Source organism: Crocuta crocuta, unplaced genomic scaffold, assembly GCF_008692635.1.
Source record: "Crocuta crocuta isolate KB4526 unplaced genomic scaffold, BGI_CrCroc_1.0 scaffold273, whole genome shotgun sequence".
Taxonomy (NCBI): Eukaryota; Metazoa; Chordata; class Mammalia; order Carnivora; family Hyaenidae; genus Crocuta; species Crocuta crocuta.
Genome location: NW_027529425.1, coordinates 14,708 through 27,867, shown reverse-complemented (window position 1 = coordinate 27,867; position 13,160 = coordinate 14,708). Strand labels below are relative to the sequence as shown.

Here is a 13,160-nt window from a genome sequence, read left to right as displayed (position 1 = left end):
TGAAATGTCTACACCAACCATTTCCTCTGAGACCACCTCTGTCCGCAATGAAGGAAGTTCTACATCCTCTTCAAGTTCTAACATATCGTCTACCACCCCTTCTGTCTCAGCACAAACAACCACAGGCATCACAGTGGAATCCACTCTCTATACAGGCACCCCTGCTTTATCCAAATCTACAGATGCCTTGGAGACTATTGTTACCAGAGATGATGGTATTTCTTCTTCATTAAATCTCATTGAATCCTCTACCACTTCTAGTGGTGATGCACACTCAAGCACATCTTTTCCTCAAGAATACACCTTCTATACAATCACCTCAGAGCTGCCCACACCACTATTTTTTACCCATCATTCTTACAGCACAGACAATGCAAGTCCTGCTTCTCCATCAATCCCCAGTGAACTCTCCATTCCCACTATGATCTCTAAACAAACTACTACAACTCTCACAGAGGAGCCAACAATCCATGCCACTTTTTCAAAGTCACCTGAATCAACAGTTTCTTTCTATAGCCCCCATCCCACTGGTGCTGGGAGTCCTGATACCCCGTGGAGCCTTGGAGAGGCATCTACTAATCCAGCTGTCTCAGGAACAACTGCCAGTACAGTTCCCTTGAAAGTCACAGGGCATAGCACCATCTCTGATTTTTCTCAACCCACATACTCATCTGCAACTACTTTCACCAAAGACGATAGAAATTTTATGTCCACATCAACCCTCAGCAAATCTTTTATCACCTCTGGTGGTGATGCACAAACAACTTTTCCTCCAGGATCCACATTCTATACAATAACCTCAAAGGTGTTCACGCCAACATTTTCTTCCCCCTCTCCCTACAGCACAGACAAGGCAAGTCCTGCTTCCCCATCAAGCCCCAGTGACCTCTCTAACCCAACTGCACTCTCTGAACAAACTACCAAGACTCTTACAGAGGAGTCAGCTGTTTACACGAGTGTTTCTGACTTGTCTCAATCTACCGTTTCCTCTGAAACCTATTTTACCAGATTTGAAGGAAGTTCCTCTTCAGGCCCTGGTCAGCTCTCTATTGCCACAGGTGTCTCACAACAGACATCCTCAAACCTAAGTGGTGGGTCTACTGTCTATACAGGCACCCCTGATCTGTCCAAAACTACTGTAACCTCAGACACCACCCTTTCTAAAGAGAACAAAAGTTTTGCTGCTACTTCAAGTTCAAGTGAAACTCTTCCCACTACAGGTGGATATGAAGAAACACCCATATCCTTTACTATGGAATCAACTGTCTCCACAATCCTCTCAGATTTATCAAATCCAACAGTTCCACAGGATACCTTCTATACTACTGAGAATACAAGTTCTTCTTACCCATCTGGTCCTGGTGAATTAATTTCCACTACTCCAGTCTCTGGGCAAGCACACACATCCCTTACTGAAGAATCCACTGTCCACACAACCATATCTGATTTGTCTTACTCTACTGGTTCAGTGGTTACTTCCTCTACAACTGTCGATGGGAGTTTTATTTCCACATCAAGTCCTGGTGAATTATCCACTAGTACCTTGGTCTCTGGACAAACAACCACAGTTTTCACGGAAAAGCCAACCATCTACACCATTTTTGATTTGTTTAGTTCTACAGTTTCTGTTGACACCTCCTCTACCACTCCTAGTGGGGGCCCTGCATCCTCATCAGGTTCTGGCTTCTTACCTTCCACTACCATCACAACCATCACCGAGGAATCCAGTGTCTTCATCACTACCACTTATTCCTCCAACAGAACAGATTCATCTGATGCCCCCAATACCACTGAAGATCCTAGTATATTGTCTTCATCAAGCCCCATCCATTCCTCTTCACTCCCAGCCTCTGGACAAATGCCCACCACCTTGGGTGAGAATTCCACTCTTTTCATCACCAGCAGTGAGTCTGCCAAACCAACGATTCCTACTTCAATCCCCTCTGCCACAGACAGTCCTGCATCCCCATCAGCTCTCACTTTCTCTTCTACAACTAGAGCCATCTCCAGACCAATAGCCACCACCCTCAGAAGAGGATCTACTATTTTCCAAAGCAGCACAGGGTCACCAAATGCAACAATATCATCTGAAACCTCCCAAACCACAGCCTCTCATGCTGCTTCTTCAGCCTCAGCTATCCCTGGCTTGCCCTCAAGGCCAGTCTCTGACTCTTCTTCAGCCATTACAGCTTCCTCTGGTGTTTCTCCTCCTCTGTCCTCCACCTCACATGGCTCTACCCATGCTCCAGTCCCTGGGTTCGGTACCTCTTCAACTCTCCTTCCCCTGTTCACTAGCACACAAACAACTGTGATGACGATCCAGTCTTCAGCTATGACACCAAGTAAGTCTTTTTTTTTTGTCACTCTGTGAATCTCTCCTGTACATTTTCTCTCATCAACTAATCAGTTTTGACCTCTTTGTGGTCTTGTTCCATCCTTCCTGGGACTTCCTGTTGTCATAGCATGTCATCCACAGGGATGGATGTTGTTTTTTCTTTTTTCTTTTCTTTTCTTATCTTTTATTTTCTTTGTAGGGCTCTTGCTTTCTTTGCTCATCTTCTTTCACCTCTTGTTTCCATCTTCCTCATTGTCCCTCCTCATTGATCCCCTGGGACTTGAGGTGGTGGCAGAGGGTCTTATTCTCCTCTTTCAGTGCAATGCCTAAATGATGGGATCTGGAATGGGAGCTAGTATTTTTTTGTCTCTTGGGCTTCCATGGTGACTGCTCTGAATTCTACACTTTCACAGGCCAGTGCCAGAATGGGACCATCTGGAATGGAAAGGAGTGTGTCTGTGCCCAAGGCTTCTTTGGTTACCAGTGCAAGTCACTTGTGGACTCCTTCCTCTTAGGTAATGAACTTTTATGAGACCTTCAGATTGTCTCCATACTCCTTAACCACTTAAATAGGAGGGCAACACTGAAAGGATTATCTGCTGCCACTACCTCATTGTGCAGGTAGAGGAGAAAATATGACCTTTGACTAGGCCCAAATGCAGGTAGAACATGGGCCTTCTGACTCCTCCTCCTGGGCTCTTTTCACTGGCTCATCTGCACCTCTCATCAGGATGTTTCTACCACAACATTTTATGGAGCCCTCCACTTAGATCTTTCTGGGTCATGATCCTGGCCACTAGCTCCTTGTGGTGTTCAGAGGCAAGGGTCAAAAGTTTCAGTGACCCCTACTTGCCTCTTGAATTTCCATCCACTCTCTTATCCACTTTCTCTGGCTCCATGAGACCAGCAGGAGGAGATTAATTCCAGAAGACATTACTGAGAGGTTGCTGTCTCATGCATAATGCGATCTGTTCCCACAGAAATCCCGGAAAAAATCAACGCCACTTTAGGTGTGACAGTGAAAGTGACTAACTGGAATTTCACAAAAGATCTGAATAACATATCCTCCCCAGAATACTGGAATTTCACTCAACTCTTCAAGAGTCAGGTAAGAGTAGGAAAATCTCAGATTCCCCAAAATGGATGTCCAATGTCACTGGGGATACAGGGGTTCATTCTGACTGACTTTGGAGCTTATCAGCTCATAGATCCCTTCAGTTTCCCAAGTCCTGAGAGGGGGTCCTCTGAGAGCCCCTTCCTTGAGTACCACCTCACCCACATCCTGGAGAAGGGAGCAACCTTATCCCTTCCCTTCCTTCTTTCCTATGGGCTAATACATGGGTTCTTGTGGGAAAGGGGCCCTGGGGCTGCCTTTGAGACAGAGGAAAAGGGCTTCTGCATGCCCCAGGCATGTATGCACTCAGCTGCCTCGTTTCTTTCAGATGGATAAAGTTTACATGGGCAAAGACTTTCCCCAGTACAGAGGCGTGATCATTAGGAGACTGTTGTGAGTATGTGAGGGGTGCAGGAAGCCCCTTCTCTCTGCTCTCTTGCCTTTTCTTGTCTTGAAGAACCAGAGGGGCCCCCAGCACACAGGCAACACCAGAAGGCTCTGAGCCATTAATTTATTCGTTCATTCATCCTTCATTTATTCTACAAACTTGTATTGAAAGCCTACCCTGTGCTAGGCAGGGAATACAGTGGTCCTGGTCTTCATGGAGCAAAAAACACAACAAAATGGCTGTGCAATCTGGTTAGAGTTAACAGTAAGAGACACACGGGGTGCAATGGGAAAGGTTTTGAATGCAAACTGGGTGAAGTGGAGGGAAATCTTTTTGGAATAAGTGACAGCTAAGATGAGGCTTAAAGCATGAAGAGGAATGAGCCAGGTAAAGGGAATTGATGACGAGGAAACCAGAGGTGAGAGAGAGAGAGGGGAGATTCCAGGAACATAAAGAATAGTTGCTGCTTGAGGGCAAAAGGGTCATGGTGGGAGAGGAGGTGAAAAAATGACCCATACTAAGTTACTTAGTCTTTAAGTATCAGCAGTTTTGGCCCAGGTGGGAAAATATCTGATTGGCACTACAGACAGCGCAGTTTGACTGCAGGACTGAGAATGAGTGGATAGGGGATGGAAATTATAGTGGCCTGAGCCAGAGAGGGATAATAATGCAAAAGAAAAATAGTCCAGCATGAAAGATCTTTAAGAAGCAGGACTAGCAGATCATGAGGATTTGATGGGTGCTTGAAGAGAAGGAGGAATGACACCAGATTTCTGGGCTGCTGGGAATGTGGAGTGCCCTTTGATAAGGTGAGGAAGGTAAGGAGTAGGAGGATGGGGAAGAAGATGAAGAGTAGGCTGTGTGGAGTCTCAAGTGCCTGGGACACAGCTATATTGAGTAAGGGAACAATGTGTGGTGGTCTGTAGCGGAGACACTGGTGTTGGTTTCCCTGGATAGAAATCGCTGGAATCCCTGGAAGTAGGGATGACCTGGAAATGGTCACAGCCCAGGTGTGAACATTTCCCAGGAAAGAAACATGGGAAGCACCAACATCTAAGGATAGACAGGAGAAGCAGAGCCCTCAAAGGAAAGTGGAAAGAAAGTGAGAAGGGAGCGTGGAAGGTGTCTTGTCCCAGCAAGGAAAGAGGGAGATCCATACTGTCAAATGCCTATGGGGTTCCATGACTCAGAATCCTCTACCCCACCTTGACCCCCCCTGCCAGTACAAGTGCTTCTTTCCATCTCCATTTTGGCACAAGGTTTTCTTGTTTTAAGTAATCGTGGGTCCTGCTCCAGACTGCTCTGTCACATGTCTGTGACTAGTGACAAACCTTGTCTCAAGATCTCTCAGTGACCCATTGGCCATCTAATAAGGAGCTTCTGGTTTGGAATCTTATATTTCTAAAGTGACCTCATGTTTCTTCATTCCCCAAAGCATGCTTTTTTGGTTTCCAAAATAAAATCCAACAGCCTCCATTTAAAATTTTTTTAATTTAAAATATTTTTTATTGTGGTGAAATATCCATAACATACAGTTTGCCATTAACCATTATATTAATCATTTTAAGTGTATGGTTTAGTGTCATTAAGTACATTCACAATTTTGTGCAACCAACATCATGGTCCATCTCCAGAACTTTTCCATCTTGCTAAACTGAAACTCTGAACCCTTTATTTTATTTTATTTTATTTTATTTTATTTTATTTTATTTTTTAAGTTTATTTATTTTGAGGAGGGGGCAGAGAGAGAGAGAGAGAGAGAGAGAGAGAGAGAGAATCCCAAGTTAGCTCTGCGCTATCAGCTCGGGGCTCCATCCCACAAACCAAACCATGAGATCATGACCTGGGCCAAAGTCAAGAGCCAGAGGCCCAACCGACTGAGCCACTTACGCACCCAACTCTGTACCTTTTAAACAATAACTCTCAATTCTCCCTCATCCCACCTCAGGCAACCCCCATTCTACTTTCTGTCTCTATGAATTGGATTACTCTAAGGACTTCATATTAGTACTTATGTAAATACTCATATGGTATTTGTCCTTTTGTGACTGGCTATTTCACTTAGCATAATGTCCTCAAGGTTCATCCACGTTGTAGCAGGTGTCAAAATTTTCTTCTTTTATAAGATTGAATAACACTTCATTTTACTGTGTACCACATTTTGTTTATCCATTCATCCATCAATGGACACTTACTTAGGTTGCTTCTTTTTAGCTCTTGTGTATAATGCTGCTACAACCATGGATGTATGAATGTATCTTCAAATCCTTGCTTTCAATTTTTTTGGGATGAATACCCAGAAGTGGAATTGCTGGGTCATATGGTAATTATATTTTTAATTTTTTGAGGAGCTGCCATACTTTTTTCCACAATGGCTGCACCATTTGACCAACAGCACACAAGGGTTCAATTCCACCATGTTTTCACCCAAGAGCTTCCATTTTTAAGAATGAATTTCACCCAATGGCATTTATTGTGATCACTAATATTTTGGGATCTTAGATCATTTTCCTCTGCAGCTTCCCTCTAGGACGTTAACTGTTGGAGGGAAGAGTCTCTAGTCTGTCCTGCCTCTGGGTCACATAGCTAATTGTTTTTCATCACCCCTCTGGCTTTGTGGGCCCCACTTTCTGGGAGGGTGGGTGACACAGGGTGACTGATGAATCACCAACTCCTGGTTCTAGAAATGGCAGTGTCGTGGTGGAACATGACGTCACTATGGAGGCAAACTACACTTCTGAGTTTGACAAACTGTTTGCAAACCTCTCTAAAATCATAAAGATCAAGATTGTGAACGAGACCAAAAGGCTATCTGGTGACTCTGAAGAGTGCAGAGGTAGGTCCTCCTAAAACCCCTTGATGTTGGTGGGGAAAGGATAAGGAGGTCCCAGATTCCTCTCACTCCATATCTCTTCTCCTTTCTGGAACTCCAGAGACCTCCCTATAGGGATCCAGAAACCAGGCCCCATTTCCTCAGACTCTGAAGTGCCCCTGACAGGTGCTTCCAGTCTGGGGCTCAGATTGTTACCAGCCCTAATGTCTCCATTTGAACCTGTTTAGGGACCCAGCTGCATCTAGAGATAGGCCTCGACCCTAGTAGGGTAGAGGGCAGTGTTTCTGTTTTGTTCTTTCCCACCATGCTTGGCAGCATCCTCACAACTGTGCTTCAATGGGGAAGCCACCATCGTGAGTGAGAAAGTGACGTTGGGCTTTGACCTGAAGGGTAAGCATTGCTGCAGAGCGGTAGGTGTTTGGGGGGGGGGTGCGGACAGAGTGTGGGCAGTAAATGCGAGGGCTGGTGGCACTTTAACCAGACTGTCTACTCTTCCCTCCACCCCACCCACCCAGAACAATGCACTCAGAAGGCTGCGAAGGACTACGCTCAGTTCTACTTCGTGGATGAGCTGGATGGAAAGCTGGCCTGTGTGACCAAATGCACCTCGGGGACGAAGTTGCAACTGAACTGTAATAAGGGCCAATGCCAGCTGCAGCAAAGTGGTCCCCGCTGCCTGTGAGTGTCCAGCTCCTCTAGGGCCAGTGCCCAATCTCTCTAATGCTAGGATGACACCCTCCACCATAGTCACGGGGCAGGAACAGGATAGGGGAGGACAAAGAGGGAGTTGGGGACAGTTCACAAAACACATCCTTCCCCACCCATCCCTCTTCCTTCTACCCAGGTGTCCCTTCACTGCCCACCCAGAGGGGAGGTGTAGGTTATAGATATTGGCATTCTAGGATTGAGCAAGCCACTCCTGGGAAAGTTCTAGTCACCATTTCCCAAATCTATATCTATAGATCTCTAGCTCTATCTTTCATTTTCTCTTCAATATCCCAACCACAATACCATTATATCACCTTTAGCTATGTACAGCTGTGGCATTAAGTTCATAAAGAGCTAAGAGCATAAATTAAAGCATAAAATTTAAAAATGGTAACAGGCCAGTCAAGGTGCCAGCTAGAGCTTAGATGGGTGGACATCATGTGTCTGGGACAAGGCATCCAAAACTCAGATTCTGAATCCTGTTCTGCAGTACTGAATCCTTACCTCCTTTCTGACCCTTAGTCTTAGGGAGACTCCTAACCTGAGTCCCTCCTAACCAGTGCCTGCCCTTCCTTGGAGGGAGAGCTGGCTTCCTGTGCTTTGGCATTGATTTTTTTCTTTTGCGAGACTGGGTGTGAGGAATGTTGGTGGACTGGTCTGAGCTTGCATGTGTCCCCAGATGCCCAACCTCGGACACGCACTGGTACTGGGGAGAGACCTGTGCATTGAGCACAAGCAAGAGCCTGGTGTACGGGAGTGTGGGGGCCTTAGCAGCACTGCTGGTGGTCGTGGTGGTGGTCCTGACCGTCTTCCTTGGCCGATCCCAGAGAAAACTGCACAGGTGAGCTTATGGAGCCAGGCCCAGGGAAAGGGGGCCACAAGATCCCAAGGTTCTCCTCCATCCCCTCAGCATTTGGAAACCTGTTGGGGACCCAGCCCCACTCAGCTCTGATTAATGGCACATGGCAGCCCGCTGATCTGATCTGACCTGTTTGGCAGAGAGATGCGACCAAACACTGTGTCCTGAAATTGGATTATGTAATGACATTACCTCATGTTATCACTTTGGCTGCCACAGAGCACCACTGGGAATGAGCTGTCCAGCATTGTCTTCCCAGCTGTAAAATGGGGAGAAATCTACCTGAGAAAGTCGGGGAGCAATGGGGCACAGCACCTCCAGCAGCCAGAGGGAGTGCTCTGACTCTGGTCCAGTGCTCCCTTCTCACAGATAATGGAACTCCCTTGGAGGGGAGGGGGGAGAGGGGTGGGCCATAGTGACATTTTGTTCTGCCACCACTCTGGGGGCAGGCCCCTCCCCGACCCAGGGCATGGCTGTGACAGTCCTTTCCAGAAGCCGAAGGTCAGGGTCCTCTAGGCTCTCTCCTCCACCTCCCTGCCACCAGCTGCTCAGGGCTTTTCTGTTGGCAGGCAAGAATACAATTTGTCTCGAGAGTGGCAAGGAGAAGATCTTCCTGGCAGTTTTCAGAACACAGGCATCTGGGAAGGTACGTCTCGCCAGAGGCAAGGGTGGGGGCAAAGCTGGTGGGTGGAGAAAGGCCGAGAAGGCACTGCAGCCAGACCAACTGTGGCTGTGGGGGCTGTGTGGGTCCTGCCAGCTGGTTTTTTATGTGCTGCGCCCCTGGGCTCAGCCAGCTTCTCTGCAGCCTCCTGACCCTGAAGCCCCCATGTGCTCCTTGCCAACCCTTGTCTTTTCTCCACTCCTCCCATGCCCACCCTTTCCCTCCCCAATGCCTTTGCAAGTACTGCACCATTGTCTGGAAGGTTCCCCTCATTGGGGGCTCTGTCAGTCCCAATCCCACTCTGTCTCCAAGATCTGCTTCAAACGCTGCCCCTCCATGGAGCTTCCCATGTGTTCTGTCTCTTCTGATTCCCAGTTGCCATGGAAAACCACCATGTCCCATGGTGCACGGAGATGAAGGCTCTCTATCCATCACCATCCCTGCCCCTGGGCAAGTCCTGCTCTCCCAGTTACTCCTGACAAACACCGTGGAGGAGCTACAGGTGTAGCAGAGAGCCGTATCCTGTCCCCAGAGACCACCCCTTGTGAGAGCCTCAGATGTACTCACAGTTAGTGAGAGGACAGGACCGTATCCAGGGATCCAGGGGCACAGAAATCTGCCTGGCCTAGCCAGGGCAGGGCAGGATCGGAAAAGACTGCAGAGGGGCCGTCATCTGAGCCAGTTGGCAGGCTGCGGCGGCAGTGCTGCGTACTGGTGCATAAGCCCTGTGCTTCCTGTTTCCAGGAACACTGATCCCAGTGAAGTCATGGATATCTCTGTGGGCGGTGATGGAGGGACCCACTGGAGAGGCTTTAAAGGAGGGGCATCAGACATGCATTTCAAGCAGCTCACTCAGGGGGACTTGATGGGGGTATCCCTAAAGTGGGGAGACCAAGGAGATGGCTCTGCTGTAATGCAGGTGAAGGATGATGAGGCTGAGTGGAGATGGGGGTGGTGGTGGTGGTAGTGGAAGGAGTAGATAGCAGAAGTAATTTAGATGCCAGTGAGCTGGGCCAGGATTGTTGCTCACAGGCTGGAGAAGGAGGAAGGCTCAGATGGGGGCATGGGCACTTCCTGCTTGGGGGAGAGGCAGCAGGTGGGGGTACATTGAGTATGGGGGCTTGTGGATAGGGGTACAGAGGCATCACCAGCTCTGGTCTATATGAAGCTTGGGGAGAGGTCTCAGCCAGTGGGTGGCTGGGAGGCATCAGGAAAATGCAGGTGTGGAAGAGAGCAGGGTGAGGGGCAGGGTCACCAGGATGACCTCAAAGGAGGCAGAGAGAAGAAATGGTTGTGGAAGTGCCTGGAGAGCCTGGAGCCTATGGCTTGGAGGCCGAGGAGTGGGGGATGTGCAGCACTGGGAAAATGGTGGCTGAAAACACATCCACTTCAAGAGAAGATTTCAGGCACTGCTGGTTTCTGGCTGCTGTGGTTCCTGTGGCTGTGAGGCAGTGTGTGCTGGTGACCCTTGAGCAGTGACTTCGTCTTGTTCCACCCTCACCCAGGTCACCCTTGAGCCAGCCTGTGGCCATGACTTTTGACCCCCAGGCATGACAGGGGGCTGTGTTTCTCTTCTGTCTTCCTGTCACACAGGGCCAGCCCCTCAAACTCTCTCTCAGCCCTGCCCCTCTTTCTGCAGATGAGAATCTGAAGGAGGACAGATTTGCCCTTGAAAACCTCTACAGCCACTTCCAGCCCTCCCTGGAGAATGTTGACCCTACTGCAGAGGTGATTCAGGGGCCCGTCCCCAGCTAGGAGCTGTTTCCTTCTCCGGAGCCTTGCCACCCACCACCCTGGGGCTGCCTGGGTAGGGTGGGCACCCTTGATCTAGAGGCAGGTAATTTCTGCTGGATATGGCAACTGCTGAAGGTCCCCGGGCCTCACCTCCTTTTTCCCACCACCAGCTCCACATCCAGAGGCCCAAGGTCGTGACAACTACTCAGTGAGCGAGACATGAGCTCCCACCCCGCATCCAGATTTGGACAAGACAGTGGAAGACAGAAAGCCCACAAGAGTGCTTCTCCCCACCTCCCCCGTTGGTCAAAAAGAAACTGACATCAGAGCCTGAGGTGGTCGGCTCAGAGCTGGTGGCTTGGTCCGGGTCCTGCTGTGAGCCCCCCTCTGCTTCCTCACCTTCCATCCAGGAGCCCAAGGGCTGCCCAGACACCCTGACATCTTTGCTTTCTCCATTGACTCCCCACTCTGGAATTTTCCTCCCAATAAAAGAGCTAGGCTTAAAGTAGAGAGCTGTGAGTGGTTTCTTTCCCTCCCTTGCAGGGGCCTGGAGCTCCAAGGAGCCCTTCTTGGAGAGAGCACTCCTCCCAGGATTAGGTGCCACATCTGGACATGGGACATCCAACACTCTCAGCCCCTTCCTGTGACCACATGTAGAACATGGATAATGGAGCCCCTTGCCTGATGTAGGCCAGGGAAGGATCAGGCCTACCTCTGCCTGAGGTCACTGTGGCAGACGAGCCTAGGGTCAGACCTTGGAGGCCTTAGGCCCAGGGAGTGATGAGTGGGTGCACACAAAAGGCAAAGGAGTGAGGTTTTGGCTCTGTTGACCTTGGGGTAGGGCAAGGTCACTCTGGATGGCCATGGAAGCTTGTCCTCACCTGCGAGCTCACAGATAGATCTCGGGGCCCACAGATCTGAGAATGCAGCCATCGTGGAGCTAGGCACTGGCCTAGGTGTGGTCATGACTTGCATCCCATGTCGTGGGGGCTCTCCAGGGCCAGTAATGAGAGCTCGAGAAGAGAGGGGGAATCTTCTTACCTGGGTGCTGGAGGAGAGTAATGGGTTCCCCCTCTCCTCTTAGGCTCAGGCCCAGCCTCTTCTCCAGGGGTGCGAACCTCCCTACAGGGGTCTTCTTGGTTCTCCCAGGCTACTTCAGGGCCCCGTGTGCTGCTCTTCTACCGGAGTGACAAATCTGATTGCCCATGTGCCCACATGCTGCCTGGCGAGGGAGGGGTTCCCCTCTCTCTGCCCTTTGGCCTGAAATAAAATCCGCACCCGTCAGGATAGAAGCTCACACAGTGACTCAGGTAGGCTGGCCCCAGTTTTCCAGTGTCTCAGGGATCAAAGGACTCTGGGGCTCATTTATTACTGGGATTCCTTGGCTGACACTCATTTTGTGCATTCCTGAGAGGGTGAATGACAGGTGCGCTGCCCTCCGAGCTCCAATGTCAAGACTGGTGACAACTTTGCTCTGTCTGCTGCCTCTTGTCCTTCAGCTCCTGTCTTGCCATGCTGCTTCTGGTCAGGGTGAGTGAACCTCCACCTCGCCTCTTCTCCTGGGTCTGCCCAGGCCCAAGGGAGGGCTGCTTCCTGGAGGGCACAAGTCGGGGTATTCTCTGCCTGAGCTCATCTCAAGTCCCTTATCTTCTCCTTTTCTCCCCAACTACATTTGGGAGAAGATCCAGGGCTTTGGGGTGCATCCAAGTTAGTCTTTCTGAGCTTGCTTCCTCTCCAGAAAGAGGATAAGATCTTGGACTTGTCAGGGTTGGAGGATTAGACCAAATACTCCCCCCCCTCCCAGTCCCTGGCATATAGCAGATGCTCAACCAATGTTAGGGTCTATCCTTACCCTGTGGATGTGGCCCTTCCAACCCCTGGTCACCTCCCCGCAAACGTCCAGGGCTTCCTTTTATAACAGAGACAAAAGCTTGAAGTCTTTGCTCTGACTCTTGTTCTGGCCATTTCTGTATCACACCACCCCTGCTTTGTGCCCTGAAAATGTTCCAGAGCTGTCAGATGTCCCAGAACCAGTAAAGGGGCCACTGCTATAGCCAAATAGGCACAAGATGGGGTTTTGGGAGCCCCAGATTCTAAAAAGTAGTGAAACAACTGTACACCATGGGGAAGCTCAGTTCATCTCTCGCCTCAGTGTCTTCCCCTATAAGACAAGGGNGGATGGGCATGGAGGAGGGCACTTTGGGGATGAGCACTGAGTGTTATGTGGAAACTAATTTGACAATAAACTATTAAAAAAAAAAAGACAAGGGTTGGGCCCACTAGGGGTTCCATTGCCATGGGGACTGGGCTCAGGTTGGCAGAGGATGACAGGGATTCCTGGTCAGACCTTTCAGGGGTTCCCTCTGCCACTCGCCTGTCTCCAGAGAGAGAGGGAAGGGAAAAGGTAGAAACAAAACTGTAGTCCTATATTCTCACACCTTTGAGACATGCTCTTGGGATGGCCTGGGTGGGGTAGGAAGGGGTCTTGGAAGCAAAAGGAGTGGGCTTGTGCTGGTCCCTGTAGATGT

General features: G+C 49.4%; 1 protein-coding gene across 1 annotated transcript; it reads left to right on the top strand.

The window, feature by feature from the left end:
- Window positions 1-2,311: 2,311 nt before the first annotated feature.
- Window positions 2,312-10,844, top strand: MUC12 (mucin 12, cell surface associated). The gene is made up of 11 exons (XM_077758817.1): window positions 2,312-2,342; window positions 2,749-2,850; window positions 3,316-3,443; window positions 3,778-3,842; window positions 6,522-6,673; window positions 6,986-7,060; window positions 7,186-7,348; window positions 8,058-8,219; window positions 8,807-8,883; window positions 10,538-10,626; window positions 10,803-10,844. The coding sequence occupies exons 1-11, from the start codon at window positions 2,312-2,314 to the stop codon at window positions 10,842-10,844; spliced, it is 1,086 nt and encodes a 361-aa protein (XP_077614943.1).
- Window positions 10,845-13,160: the final 2,316 nt, after the last annotated feature.